General features: G+C 39.4%; 1 protein-coding gene across 11 annotated transcripts in view; it reads left to right on the top strand.

Annotated features, from left to right (window-relative positions):
• The window catches only part of TTC3 (tetratricopeptide repeat domain 3), a 118,357-nt gene that overhangs the window by 80,539 nt on the left and 22,550 nt on the right, over window positions 1-15,268 (top strand). For all 11 annotated transcript variants that reach the window (XM_032392649.1, XM_032392651.1, XM_032392653.1 and 8 more), the window contains 3 exons: window positions 4,301-5,366; window positions 6,581-6,646; window positions 6,798-6,947. In XM_032392649.1, coding sequence (XP_032248540.1) covers window positions 4,301-5,366; window positions 6,581-6,646; window positions 6,798-6,947 — 1,282 coding nt within the window. The remainder of the gene's footprint in view (window positions 1-4,300; window positions 5,367-6,580; window positions 6,647-6,797; window positions 6,948-15,268) is intronic.

The raw sequence follows: 15,268 nt of genomic DNA on the forward strand, positions 1-15,268 counted from the left end.
GATGGATGCAGATGTTTAGCATCTCATAAATCCAGTGACAAGTTAATAAGTCTGAGTGGGGTGGATAAAATAATGGAGTAAAGAGTTCAGGAAAATCTAGGAAGCAGTTAACCGTTTTGAGCTTGGTATTATTAAGGTATTGCTACCTTCCTTAAGAAGAGAAATTGAGGGCTAAGACCTGCAGTAAAAAATTAATTTAGAAGCTAACTATTCTCCCAGAAAACCTGTCACACATCCATAATTTAGTCATTCCTTCTGTTTTCCCCAGTTGCATTATTCCTATTCAGTCTAGTTAGGCTCATAGGTCCCTCTTCATGGTTTTTCTTTAGAGTTGAAATGCTGAGCAAATCATATTTCCAGAGAACTTTCCTGGATGACCATATGGAAACAGCTATAAAACTACATTAGTATTTCATAAAATATGGTAGGCTTTGCTTCAGGCATCCAAAACTGAAGCTGAACTGTGTTGTTTTGAGGACCTTGCTTCTTAAAGAATTTATTACTATTATAAGTGGGAGGAAATTAAACAACTTCATGAGGAAAAAAAATAGGCTGAGTTGTATTTTGAGATAGAACTTAAAGTCATGAAGTTGCAGGAAGTTACACCTCAGAAACAGTTGTTTCTTTGAATTTTCAAAAGTAGACATGTGATGATGGCCTTAAGAATGATTTCTTTTAGGGGCTCCTGGCTGGTTCAATCAGAGGAGCGTGTGACTCTTGATCTCGGGGTTGTGAGTTCAAGCCCCATACTGGGTGTAGAAATTACTTAAATGAATAAATAAACAAAAACCTTGAAAAGAAAAAAAAAAGATTTATTTTAGTGGCCAGTGGATAAAAGAAAGAAAAATGAAACCACTCAATTTTCTTTATGACAAGAGTGTAGAGTAGAAAAATTACTAGACAAGGAATCAAGAATATTGGGATAACTGCTATTAACTTTATCTTAAGTATTTCACCATGAAGTAGGTGATTAGACTGATTGGAGTTTAATTGACCTAATGCCCTTCTAGTTCTAGTATTTTATGATTTTAGATATTTGAAGCAAATTAAATTTCAGTGGGTAGTATTCTGCATTTAGCTTTTCCTAACACCTCATTAGTGGTGTTAATTAGTCGGCCAGCATTTATTAACCACTTGCGGTTAAGGCCTGTGGAAGATTGCAGCTTTCATGCAGCCTGCAGGTAGCAGGAGAGCTAAATTGATCAGTGGTCGGGTCACAGTGTATTGCAAATAAAATTACTCTGAAATAAGAATCATGAGCTTGTACAAAACAGTGACTTTTTCAAAGGACCACAACTACAATACTGGGGTGGGGATGCCTTCTGAAATGTTTTCTCCATACTTATGCCTTACCCCTGTGCCAGCAGTGACATGTAACGGTACTGTGGTTGGGATGGCCAGCCATGACCATTTCAGACACTAACAGTCATCATCCAATTATGAAAATATATGTACATACATACATAAGAACTGTTAATATCTCTGATATAAGTAGCTTTTTTTTTTTTTTTTTTTTAAACTCCTGTCATGTGCAGTGTGCCTCATTTTTGCCTCTGGTCCTGAAGTGCAGAGTCTGAGACTTTGAACGAGAGCAGGCGATGATGAGAGGGGAGATGCATCTTGTGTAACTTGACAGAAGCTGAGTCAGCCTCACCATTTCAGTTCTTATCTAGCATCTTTCATTAGAGCTTTGACCTCTTTCATTCATGTCTGCTAAATAGCCACATCAATACCACTGTTGAATGTGCATTGATGGATGGATTCTAACCCCTGTAAAACACTGGATTATTAAGTATTCATATTTATGCTATTGTGGATCCACTGTTTATCTTACAGAGATGATTTTTCAAGGCTAGAAAAGATGTATAAATAGAGTTAAAGTTCATTTTGTGTTGCATTTCAAATAATAGTGACTATAAAAATTTTACTCACAATATGGTTATAATACTGTTTCCCTTTGGGCTAGGGACCCATGTTAAATTTTGTTCTGCTTCAGTGTTTGAAAAATTCATTGCTACTTAGCCAGTGGAAAAAGTGTGGAGGCTCTAATTCTTTGAAAAAATTTTTTTCTGATTGTAAAATTAATAATATAAATTACTATGGAATTTTTTTAAATAAAGGAAAAATAAAAATTATGAATAATTCTATCACCCAGATTTAACCACAGTTAATTTTTGGTGTATATCCTTTCAGGCTTTTAAAATGTAGATAGATGTGTAAAACATAGGTTTTAAAATTTATAAACTGTGATTTTACTATACACTCAGCTTTGTCATAACCTTTTTCACTCAAAATGCATAGTGAGCATTTTTTCATATCCTTGACTCTTCTTCAAGAATATGACTTTTATTAGTTGCTTGGTAGTCATCACAGATCTACACTATCATTTACATTGCTAACTACTGAAAAGCTCATTGCAGGGGCGCCTGGGTGGCTCAGTCGGTTAAGCGTCTGCCTTCAGCTTAGGTCATGATCCCAGCGTCCTGGGATGGAGCCCCGCGTCGGGCTCCCTGCTCAGCGGGGAGCCTGCTTCTCCCTCTCCCTCTGCCTGCCGCTCTGCCTACTTGTGCTCTCTCTCTGTCAAATAAATTAAAAAAAAAAAAATCTTTAAAAACAAACAAAAAAAGAAAAGCTCATTGCTGAATTAGAGTGGTTTCCTTGAATGTGGACTCTGTTTTTTAGTTATCCCATTTTGGATTTAAGTGTTTTAATCCAGGTGGGAAAGCTTTGTTTTTCAGTGATTCTCTTTAATATTCATCATGGAGAGCAAAAAGTAAATACACATACACCATTCATGAATTATTCTGCTGTTGCTTAATGGCAGCTAAACACCAAATGGAAGGGTATCTCTCTTCAGAGAGATGGTAGAGCCGAAGTTACATCAATCAGCCAAAATCCTCAACAAGAGTTACTGTTTCTGAGACTACAGTGATTTCTTTTTACCTTACTCTCCTTCAAACCCTTCTGCTTTTAGAGATTTCTCATTAAAAATGAAGTTTGAGGGGCACCTGCGTGGCTCAGTTGGTTAAGCAGCCAACTCTTGATTTCGGCTTAGGTCATGATCTCAGAGTCCTGAGATTAAGCCCCGTATCCTCGGAGAGTCTCCTTGAGGATTTCTCTCCCTCTCCCTCTGCCTCTCCCCTCGAGTGCACTCTTGCATGTGCGTGCGCTCTCTCTCTCTTTTTTAAAATAAATAAATAAAATCTTAAAAAAATAAAAATGAAGTTTGATGGGAATCTTAAAGTGAAAACAAATCTAACCTGTCACCTTGCAAAAACAATATGTATTGGGGAGTTTCAATTGTAGAGATTATTCTAAGGGGAAAGTAGTCATCAAAAAACACTTAAGTATTTAGAGCAGCATTGCTGACGAAAAGTAGTGGCATTTCGTCTTCAGCCTTCAGAGTATCAGTTACTTTGAATAGAGGATAATCATTTGCAAAAATAGTCCTATGCCTTTATCTCTAGCAGCATCTGTACATAAAGAGGTTTCTTTTGCTTCAAAGAAGTGTTATTTTTACCTTCCCCTAAATAAATTGTCTTTCTGGTTAGTGTTAATTTACTAAGAAAGTCCCTTTGGAGATTTTTGCTCTTGAAAAAGCAAATCTTTTTGGTGGTGTGTGTTACGTGTCTTTCTTGCTAGTTAATGCAACTGTTACAGACTGTATACCAAATTCGAATAGAAGAGTAAGGCTCTTTGAGGCTGACACAAGAATGGGAAAAAAAATAGCCCCAGAACTGGAGGGAGCCCCAATCCAGAATTGGAAGTAGATTAAGGGATCGCCCCATTACTGTGTGTCTGATCCTGTACTGTATTGGTTTATTGATCAGACGGGATTAATTTCAATACCTCTGAATCATTGCCTATTCTTAAACAGAAAAATGTTAAGATTACTAGAGGCAAATTCCATAGGATTTTAGTGAAATTTGATGTCGTCTCATTTGACATTCTTGTTACTGATATTTTTGTATAATAAATTTTCTTTTCATTACTTTTAAAATAGATTATGTAATTATGTAATTGAAATTTATAAAATAACTTTTTAATCCCTTTCTGTCTTTTCAAAAAAAATTTTTAACGATTATTTCCAAGGGGTAAACAAAATTTTGCTTTTAGAGTATCATTCATTGCAGTTAGCTTTTGTCAGATTTAATATGAATATAATGTGTTGGGGAGCTGTTGAGATCAGTTGGAATTGAAATAGTATTTTGCTTTGGGAGAATTTTGGGGAATATATTTTTTTCAAATGAACATGTATAAGTACTTCCTTATAACATGTAAACATAATTTTTTTTCCAAGTTATTTCTCTCAGTTGTTGGAGGAGCATGGTCCGTTGGACATGAGTAATAAAATGTTCTCTGAAGAATATGAATTCTTCCCAGAAGAAACTCGACAGATACTAGAAAAAGCTGGAGGTTTGAAATCTTTTCTCCTGGGATGTCCTCGTTTTGTTGTGATTGACAACTGTATTGCATTGAAGAAAGTTGCACTGCGGCTCAAGAAGAAGAGAAAGAAGAAAAACATTAAGACAAAAGTGGAAGAAATTTCAAAAACAGGGGAGTATTTACGAGTTAAACTACCACTGAATCCATCCGCTAGGGAATTTAAACCAGATGTAAAATCCAAACCAGTGTCTGATTTATCTTCAGCAGCAGCTTCTGAGGATGTGAAGCCCAAACCTATAGCTGCGAATTCTCCCAAACCAACCTGGGAGGCTGTGAAGCCAAAACCAGTGTCTGGTGATTCTTCTAGGTCAGTTTCTGAGAATGAGAAACCCAAAGAGGTCTCTTCTGATCCTCCCAAACCAGTATCCGAGGATGCAGGTCACAAGGGAGTGTCCTCTGATTCTCCCAAACCAGCTTCTGAGGATGTGAAGCCAACCTACTGGACTCCACCCCATTTGGTCACAGGATACCCTACATACCTCCCCTTCCGGGGGTTTGACATGACCCAGACACCACCACCATATATAAACGTGTTACCGAGTTTGCCCCAGTACACTAACATTTACACGTCTCTGGCCAGCGTTTCTTCTGAGTATCAGCTGCAAAGATCAGTGCCGGTGGTACCGTCTTTTATAGCCAGTGACGGACCCGATGAAAGTGCTGCTGTGTATTTTGAGGGTCATCGTTTGAATGCTGAGGACGCCCCTGGTAACCAGGTTGCCCCGAAAACACAGATCCTTCAGGACTCCCTGGAAGTATCAGTAAAGACACAGTGCAGCGCAGACGGTGCTGATACAGCCCTTAGTGAGTCTAACAGGTGTCATGGTCACTGTGGAAATTCTGCCGACGAGTGGGAAGTAAGTCCAGGAAATACCGATGAAGTAACAAATGTTCCACATACACAAGTGGTTGCCGTACAGGTAAGACTTAAATAGAAAAAAGTCCTCTTAATACTGAAGTTAAATTTTCCTTCTCATCTTTCATTGCCATTATATTTACTAAAATTCTTTTAAATAATTGACTTTATAATGGTTATGAAATCTTTTGCCTGGAAATGTTTTTAAAAATATGAACCCTTTTGTAGGGCATGGTAGGTAATCCAGAAAGAATTTTTGGATCTAGTAAATAATACACTTCTTCCCTAGCCAAGTTTTGTACCAGTTGAGAAATAAGATAGAGGAATCAGCAGATGGAGCCAAAACATCACCTTAATAATTAATAATGGCGCCATAAGGATGATGTGGTTTGTTTCTGTAGTACTTGGATGTCCTAGCATTGAAGCCCAACATTGAAGCACCAGCTCACCCACCCAGTTATAGAAGTGCTGGACCCAGGAAGCCTCCCATCTTGGGGTGCTTGCCCCACAAGACTTACTGTATGGAGAATGAAGGGAAAAGTGCTTTTTGCACAGGCAGCCCAAAAAAGCAGAGTCTGGGCTATATGTGTGACCAGTTTCTCCTACCAAAATAGGGGAGGAATGGGAGAGTTAAAAACAAAACAAAGTAACAGGTGGAGAGAAATGAGAGATGTGAATAAAAGTTCCTAACAAGCATAGAATAAATTGATGTTCTCCCATAGTTCACTCTATAGGATTTGAATTCATTAACTCCTTGTTGGATTATCCCCCTCCTCATTATATTTTCTGTCTTCTAAGAAAGCTTTGAAAGAACATTTTAAGGGGCACCTGGGTGGCTCAGTCGGTTAAGCATCTGCCTTCGGCTCAGGTCATGATCCCATGGTCCTGGGATGGAGCCCCACGTTGGGCTCCCTGCTCGGCAGGGAGCCTCCTTCTCCCTGTGCTCCTCCCCCTGCTCGTGCTCTCTCACTTGTGCTCTCTCTCTTGCTCTCTCTCTCTCTCACTCTCTCTCACACTCTCTCTCACTGTCTCAAATAAAATCTTAAAAAAAAAAAAACTTGTTAAGAGTAACGAACCAAAGTCATTTTTATTTTTACTAATTCTATATGATAGCTCTTTCCTAATACAAGTATTTGTAGAAAGCATACAACATTATTAAAATTGTCAAAAAAAAAAACCTTGAAAAAATTGTGGGCATGCCTTAAGAATGTCATTACATGATGGATTTATTTTACTAGAGCAACTGAAATAAATTTAAGTGTTTGTTTTGCCCCAAAGGTGTCTTGGAATATAAGACATCAAGAAGTCAATACCGAGCCATATGATCCTTTTGAGGCACAACAGGTGAGTCAGAATGAATTATCATGACGTTTCCCTTGTAAATTTTCATCTGCCTTTTATTCTCCTCTGTTTATTTTAAGAGGCTGTTCAGAACGAGACCAGAAATAGGCATTTTAAACTATTTTTAATAGATAATTTTATAATTTACCTTTAGGGAGATATTTTACAGATTGAGAAGGAGTACCAGGTTTTACAAGCGCAGCTTAAGGAGGCATGCGAAAATTATGAGCAGAGAAAACTCGAGGGCTCAGAAGAGACCAGGGACCTGGAAGAAAAGTTGAAAAGGAACTTAGAAGAAAACAAGGTAATCCTCTCTGAAACTTCTCTGTAGTAGCATGTGGCATGATCAGGAGCATTGTTGGCTGAACAAAGGATTTTTTTCTTAATAATGCCTATTTAAATTTCTCTGTGACATATTAAAGTGGCAGTGTTGTTGCAGTTTTAGAACCTCTACATGTTGCCATTTAAGAAAAGGGCTGTGAATCTGGGTTTTCATTTATTTATAGTTCAGTTTGTTTCATTAACTAAACCTGTTTTCTGGTGACTAAATTTTGCGTTAATCCTTGTTTATATTGAGAGGCAGTAGAGCATTAGTGGTTCATGGTGTGAGTCTTGGGGTCAGACCGACTAGGTTCAGATGTAAGCTGAGTCCCATACTAGTTCTCATCCGGGGCAAGTTAGCTAACTTCTTTGTGCTTTAGTTTCTTATTTGGAAAATTTGGGTGATAATAGCTCCCATTTCTTGGGATTAGATTAAAATTGTAAAGTACTTAAAACTGCCTGGTGGATAATAGGGGCTCTGTAAGTATTGCCTCCACTGTTCTACTATTCCTACTACTGTCTTCATCTTACTGTTAAGGAAGTGTAAGAATAACACATGGAGCTTTAGGCATAGATCTGTAAAATCACTTAGACCGTCTTGTTTGAGTCTATCGATCTTGAGCTCCGTTAGCTAAGATGGATTACAGTTACATGTAACTGGCTATTGGAGTAATACTAATGAGTGGCAAGGCCAGATTGAATTGGTAGGGAAATGGAATTATAGATGTAAGGGAATCATAGTGTGTTTCTTTTTTAAAACTGAGGTCTTCTGTACAGATGTAACAAAGGGATGTTAATTTAAGGAAGGAAGGATTTACACTTACTCTGGTAAGCATTGTCTAACTACAGGATTGTTGATTCACTGTCTTGTATACCTGAAACTAATACAACATTGCACGTCAACTACACTTAAGTTAAAAACGAAAAAAAGGAAGAATTTGTTCCAGAAGTCTGGATCAGTAGCTGGGGTACCATATTAAATAGAAGAAAATGTGCTTAGGTGGGACCTTCATCAGGAAATTCATTTATTGAGATTTAAGTACACCCGGCAGAAAAGGGTCAGTTTGTAAAGGTAACTGTTATTACATTTCTATTATAATAGTTATAGCATTCCTGTTATAACCTGTTTTCACTTGGGATGGGACTGGGGAGATTTGAAGGATGAGAGGAATTAGAAGGAACCAGACTTTCTGGTCAGTTGCCTGGTTGAATGAGATTTTCCTAATTGGGAGAGGAGAAAATGAGCAAAAATAAAACTCTGCACTCATAGAACACTAATTTGAATAAGCTGCCTAGAGGGCTTAACAAAATAAAATATTTTTATAAACTTTCTACTGCCTCAGTAAAATTCAGTTTTACTAAACCCATATAAGAATGCCTATGGCCACCCCATTAAGTGAGGAGAGCAGATTTTCAGACTGCCACTGAAGGTGGGCATCTGATGAGTGAGGTTTCTTTCTCTCTGGCAGAGGCTTGTCCAGCTTTATAAACTGCTGGTCTGACTGGGTCCTGTATTTGTGCAGTTTATCAAGGCATCTTTGTACACTTGATCAGGAAATTCGCAGTTAATCAGGCGCCCAGGGAGGGGGGCTGCTAGGGAGCCACAGCTCTGACTGGGACTGGCCTTCTGATGCACTTTTTTTTTTTTTTTTTACCTTCACTGAGGCTCTGGGTCTGCTTTTAGGTGGTGGTTCTTAAGAGTGTAGTCAGTCTGTTTTTTAAAATAGCCATTATTTAGTCCCCAAATTTCAGACCTGTTGGGTTGTTAGACTTCCCATATAAATTGTAGACCCATTTCCTATCACGATAAGTTGCTCATCTGAGTTTTTAGGTGGTTGTCCACACAGGAGCAGATGAGATGTAGCTGTGGCCATTTCTTTTTAATCATGATTATGTTCATAATTAGCTTGTGGAGGAATCTTATAAAAAGAAATTTTTGGCTTTTATTGATCTTTCCCTGGCCTTTGCTCTCTAGTCCCTGAGGTTATCAGCTAATACTTTTACTTGAAAATAGCTTGATACTACATAATGAATGTATTAGATGCAATACCCTTTCATACTGTAGAGAAGAGAGAGGCAAGCCCAGGCCTCGGTCAGGCTGCCTAGGTTTGAACTCCAGCACTACCATCCAGTACCTCTGTGGCCTTAGTTTACTCAATCTCTTCTACCCTCAGTTTCCTCATTAGTAATATAATCTCTACTTCATAGGTTTGTGAGGACTCACAGCGATGGTTGGACAAGGGTGGGTGGGGTTGTCCAGAGATACTAAGTATAGTAGAAGGAAGAATTGTCCCACTTAAAATGACACTCATACCCCTCCTGAGAAAAACTGTTTACAAAGCAGTTAAAGAGTGCTTAGCACATAAAAGCATCAATAAAAATCTGAGCTAGCTATTTTATATAGCTAATGGGGTTTCATTATTATGAGCTAGGAATGGCCTTAATAGACAATTAGGCCAGTTATCTGTTCTGTCAGAGGAGAATACCTATCTAAAGCCAGAGTGTCCTGTTGTTTTTAATGTACCTCCAACTTGTAACTGGCAGGTTGTAACTGATGGCAGTATTGCTCAAGGGCGTATGTTCTTTTTAGTTTATTAAGATAAAATTCACCATTTTAACCATTATAAAGTCTATAATTCAGTGGCTTTCAATAGACTCACAATGTTGTATGACCATTACTACTGCCTTGTTCCAGAACCATTTCATAGCACCAAAAAGAAACCCTGTACCCATTAAGCAATCACTTCTCATCCCCCCTTGGACATGTGTTCTCAAGGTGCTTTAATGAGATTTTCTTATAGCTGAGATGGGTATTTAAGTTGACTTTGGCTCCTAAAACACAGTCAAAATAATTTTGGCCTAGAATAATTTATGGAGAAGAATTTTGGAACTTTGTCCTATTTTTATATTAAAACAGAATCTTGGGCCCTGCCTGCCAAAAATTCCTCAGCCCACATCTGTGTAGCGGTGGGGTTCTCCTGTTCAGTCACAGTCTTTGCCAAGTTCAGCCTTTTTTAATCTAACATTTATGGAGCTCATTATATGCCATACTCAATTGTAAATTTTTTACATGAATTATTTAATCTCAAACAATCATAGTATACTAGTGCTATAGTATAGTACACTAGTATTGTCTCCATTTTACTGTTAAGGGAATGGAGGCAGGAGCAGCTAATGCACTTGCTTGAAGTCATACCAGTACAAGTGGCAGAACAGTTAGTGAGTGTCAGGCTCTAGATCCCTTGCTTTTGTCCTCCCTTAAGAGAATGGCAGTTCCACAACCAGTTGAAAAATATTTCTCAGCACTTCATGAGGACGATAGGGGTATCAGTTAATTGCTGGCATATAATCTGAGTAACAACCACCTACAAAACCTCAGTGACATAGAACAGTAAACATCAAGTTTGTGAGTCTGTGGGTTAGTTTATCCCATTTGGGCTTGGCTGGACTGTTTCACCTTTGGGTCAGCTGGGGCTCTGTTCTTGGCTCTGCTTGCTCACATATGTGGGGTCACCATATTCTGTGTCCACCTACATCAAGGACATTAGGCCTGCACATTCTGTGAAGATTGTTGCTTGATTTTTTGCTAGTATGTTGAGGATATTATCCAATATTTCATTTGACAAAATTTATTGGATGCTCCCCTATAAAGAAGACATACAAATGGCCAACAGACACATGAAAAAATGCTCAACATCACTAGGCATCAGGGAAGTACAAATCAAAACCACAATGAGATACCACCTCACACTGGTCAGAATGGCTAAAATTAACAACTCAGGAAACAACAGATGTTGGCAAGGATTCATAAAAAGGGAAACCACTGTTGGTGGGAATGCAGTCTGGTGAAGCCACTTTGGAAAAACAGTATGGAGGTTCTTCAGAAAGTTAAAAATGGAGCTACCCTACGACCCAGCAATTGCACTACTAGGTATTTATCCAAAGGATACAGATGTAGTAATTCGAAGGGGCACATGCCCTCCAATATTTATAGCAGCAATATCCACAATAGCCAAACAATGGGAAGAGCCTAGATGTCCATTGACAAATGAATGGATAAAGAAGATGGTGTGTGTGTGTGTGTGTGTGATGGAATATTCCTCAGCCATTAAAAAGAAAGAAATCTTGCCATTTGCAACAACATGGATAGAGCTAGAGGGTATTATGCTAAGTGAAATAAGTCAGAGAAAGACAAATACCATATGATCTCATATGTGGACCCTAACAAAACAGATGAACAAAGGGGAAGGGAAGGAAAAATAAAACAAATGAAATCAGAGAGGGAGACAAACCGTAAGAGACTCTTAACTATAGAGGACAAACTGAGGGTTGCTGGAGGGGACTGGGGGGGGGGGGATGGGGTAACTGGGTGATGGGCATTAAGGAGGGCACATGATGGACTGAGCACTGGGTGTTGTATGCAACTGATGAATCACTAAATTCTACCTCTGAAACTAATAATACAGTATATGTTAACTAAATTGAATTTAAATAAAGAATTAAAAAAAAAAAAAGAATAAGCCAAGCTCTGTGCTGGTCTTCCGGGACTTTTATGCAGCATCCTCTTTATGAGACCCTAAGAAGTCATTTCTCTCTGCTTTCACTACCTGGGCTTCTTTGTGCAGCAGATTTGTTTTTATTTTGTGGATATAGCTCACTGTATTTCCTCTGACTTTGATTGCCAGAAAAGTTTTAAGCTATTTCGAAAGAATGGTTAGGGCCTTATGCCACTCATTTTTTTTTAAAGATCTTTATTTAGTTATTTTAAAGAGAGGGAGAGTGCATGCACACAGGCAAGTGGTGGAGAGGGCAGGGGGAAGGGAAAGAGAATCTTCAGCAGACTCTGCACTTAGCACGGAGCTGGACGTGGGGCTCAGTTCCACAAACCCAAGATAATGACCTGAGCTGAAACCAAGAGTCGCTGCCCATCTGACTGAGCCATCCAGCCTCCCCATGCCATTCATTTTTATATTGCTGTCACTTCTAGTTCTGTATTACCATTTTTATCTTTTTATTCTGTTTTCTTTACCTACTTCGCAATCTTTCTTTTTTTTTTTTTCAAAGATTTTATTTATTTATTTGAGAGAGAGAGATCACCAGCAGCGGGGAGGGGTAGAGGGAGAAGCAGACTGCCTGCTGAGCGGGGAGCCCGACACAGGGCTCCATCCCAGGACCCTGGGATCATGACCTGAGCCGAAGGCAGATGCTTAACCAACTGAGCCACCCAGGTGCCCCTCTTTTGTCTTTTTAAACTATATGTATATTATAGATGCATATAATACACACACACATACAATCAAGGGTACCTCAGTTGTTTATTTTGGAACAAAGTTGAGGTTTAAGAAAAAGAGGTATGGAAACCAGGTGTTTTCTAATTGAGAAAAAAAGCCATCAGAAACTGTTTATGTCAGTAAGCTGTGCATATAGAAGATACAGTTGTGTATAGTTTGTTTTTTCTTTTATTCTAGTGTTTTCAAAGAAAAGGATTCAGATCCTTCTCTTTCATGTCGTCAGAGACAGGCTCTGACAGCTGACCTCGTTAGCATTGTGAGGCAGCTGTGTCATTAAAGGGGGGTTAGTTCAAACAGCAGATGAACTTACGTAGCATCTTCTGTGGCTGAGCTGTGTGTGTGTGTGTGTAATACTTTGTGCCTTTTGATACTGAACTCCTTTTGGTACTTGTTGCCAAGTAGGTTCTTATGCCCCAGTATAACTTTGTGGTTACACATCATCTCCTGGCCAAGGGGCTAAATCTGAGGCGAAATCATTGGCTCAGAATGGAAGCACAGGATAGGTGAGAGACAAGGTTGGCTTGGTTACCAGCAGCAGGGTTTGCATATGGACATTGGTCATGGTAGTAGAAGTGAACCAGGTGCAATACAGGATTTTGCAAGTAGAGTAGACATGGTGGTCACCTCAGTGACAGTAATGATTCAATGATTCACGGTGTAGCAGCAAGGAAAATGTGAGTAAAACTGTCCCCATGCTAGAAGGAGTGTCATTGAAATGTCATTGAACTGCTGCTGCCTAAAAACAGTTGGCCTATGCATCTCAAAGTCAATGAAATCAACCCTACCCCTGTGGTAGGACTTGGAAGTCTTTAAGGACCTGGACTGTTAGGAAATCTGTCACCCAGGAACATCACAAACCTTGGCGTCTAAAGCTTAAGAGGGAGAAATGTCCTTCCTCTCAGTCGGTGTTGTCTTTGACCGGAAGACCATCACTTCTCAGAGTCTGTGCAGGTTGGCTTCAGGTACACCATCCTCTTCGAGGGAGGAGGCCCCCAGTTTCTGTATCTGAACCTATACCCTCAGTAACCTGGTCACATTCTCAGCAGTTGTTGATATTATTAGAATTTCAAACTGGAAAACATTAAAATTTAAACTTGTTTCTTGTAAATATTGCTCTATTCCCTGATTCACATGTTATTAGAAATGACATCCTACTTACAAATGACGTGTATTTACAAGCACGTGCCCCACGTATACCTCTGCCGGCACTGAATGGATGACACTTTGAAAAATGACATAAAACTTGGAGAGAATGTATAGGTTCAGAAGAAGTTTCAGAAAGCAGCACCTTCATAAGAAAGCTAACAAGGAAGGCTGGGTCTCACGTGGTGTTTTACATAATCATCTGGGGAAGGGTAACTACCCCTGCTTCAGAATACAGGTTTTCACAATTCTGTTTGTCACGCTGCCTGAAATTCTGGTGGGTATCTCGACCCAAAGGCCCCTGGGACCAGGCCAGAAACACCACATTTATATTCTAAAAAGCGAACAAACTATTGGACTTGCCAAATGTGTGCAGACTACCTCGAGATTAGAGAATCACTGTGGCTGAAGAGTGAAATGTGAACACTTCTAGGCAAGCTGGGGGGGTTCTTCAGAATCCTTACTGCAGTCAGGTGCTCTGAATGCTGAGAGACATGAAGGAGAGGAAAGACGTTTAAAGTATGCGCTTGGAAGGTGGGCATGCCCTGGGTCAGGGGTGCTTAAATGAGGGGTCTGGTGAAACTTTGAGGGTGTTGCAGGAGAAGGGTCCTTGGAGGATGAAATGAATGCCAAAAAGAAGAGGGAAGCTACTGCAGACAGACAGGAATCTTTTCAAGCAGGTTTCAGAGGAAATTCTGAACTTTCCTCTTTGCCTTCCCTTGCACCACATCTCTTTCCCCAGCACCCAGGGTAAGACTGTGTCTTATACAGTCACATAGACTCTTGATGGTCTGGGGACTTGCCCTGTTAACTCTATAGCCCTCCTTGTATCCGGTTTACCATTGTAACCAGGAGCTTCCTGGAAGGAACTGGTGGACTTTTAACTGACATTTCTAACAAGGCTTTTCATGGGGAAATGCATTCTAAGTTACAACCAACCAGGTGTTCAGTGGACTTTTGGAAGAGTGGGAGTTGCCCATATTGAGAAAGTCTGTTTTGAGGAGCAAAGCACACCTGACTTGATCATGTGCTAATCAGTGGTAGAATCCAAGTGCCTGTTGTGTAGAGAAACATGACTTAGAAGCATGCCCAGCAATTGCACTACTGGGTATTTACCCCAAAGACACAGATGTAGTGAAAAGAAGGGCCGTATGCACCCCAATGTTCATAGCAGCAATGTCCGCAATAGCCAAACTGTGGAAAGAGCCGAGATGCCCTTCAACAGATGAATGGATAAAGAAGATGTGGTCCATATATACAATGGAATATTACTCAGCCATCAGAAAGGATGAATACCCAACTTTTACATCAACATGGATGGGACTGGAGGAGATTATGCTAAGTGAAATAAGTCAAGCAGAGAAAATCAATTATCACATGGTTTCACTTATTTGTGGAACATAAGGAATAACATGGAGGACATTAGGAGAAGGAAGGGAAAAATGGGCGGGGGGAATTGGAGGGAGAGATGAACCATGAGAGACTGTGGACTCTGAGAAACAAACAGGGTTTTAGAGGGGAGGGGGGGGGGATGGGTTAGCCCGGTGATGGGTATTAAGGAGGGCACGTACTGCATGGAGCACTGGGTGTTATACGAAAACAATGGATCGTGGATCACTACATCAAAAACTAATGACGTATTGTATGGTGACTAACATAACATAATAAAATTAAAAAAAAAAAAAAGATTTAACCCAGCTATCATTTAGGAATTATACTAGAGAAAACTGGACAAATATGCAAAGATGTCTGTTTAAATATGATAATCACCATAATTAATAATAGTAAATCAATAAATGTGAAACTATAAACAAAAAAAAAAGCATGTTCCTCTCTGGTTTTTTTGAAAGCTGTTTGAATTCAGTATTTT

Source organism: Phoca vitulina, unplaced genomic scaffold, assembly GCF_004348235.1.
Source record: "Phoca vitulina isolate PV1807 unplaced genomic scaffold, GSC_HSeal_1.0 scaffold68, whole genome shotgun sequence".
Taxonomy (NCBI): domain Eukaryota; kingdom Metazoa; phylum Chordata; class Mammalia; order Carnivora; family Phocidae; genus Phoca; species Phoca vitulina.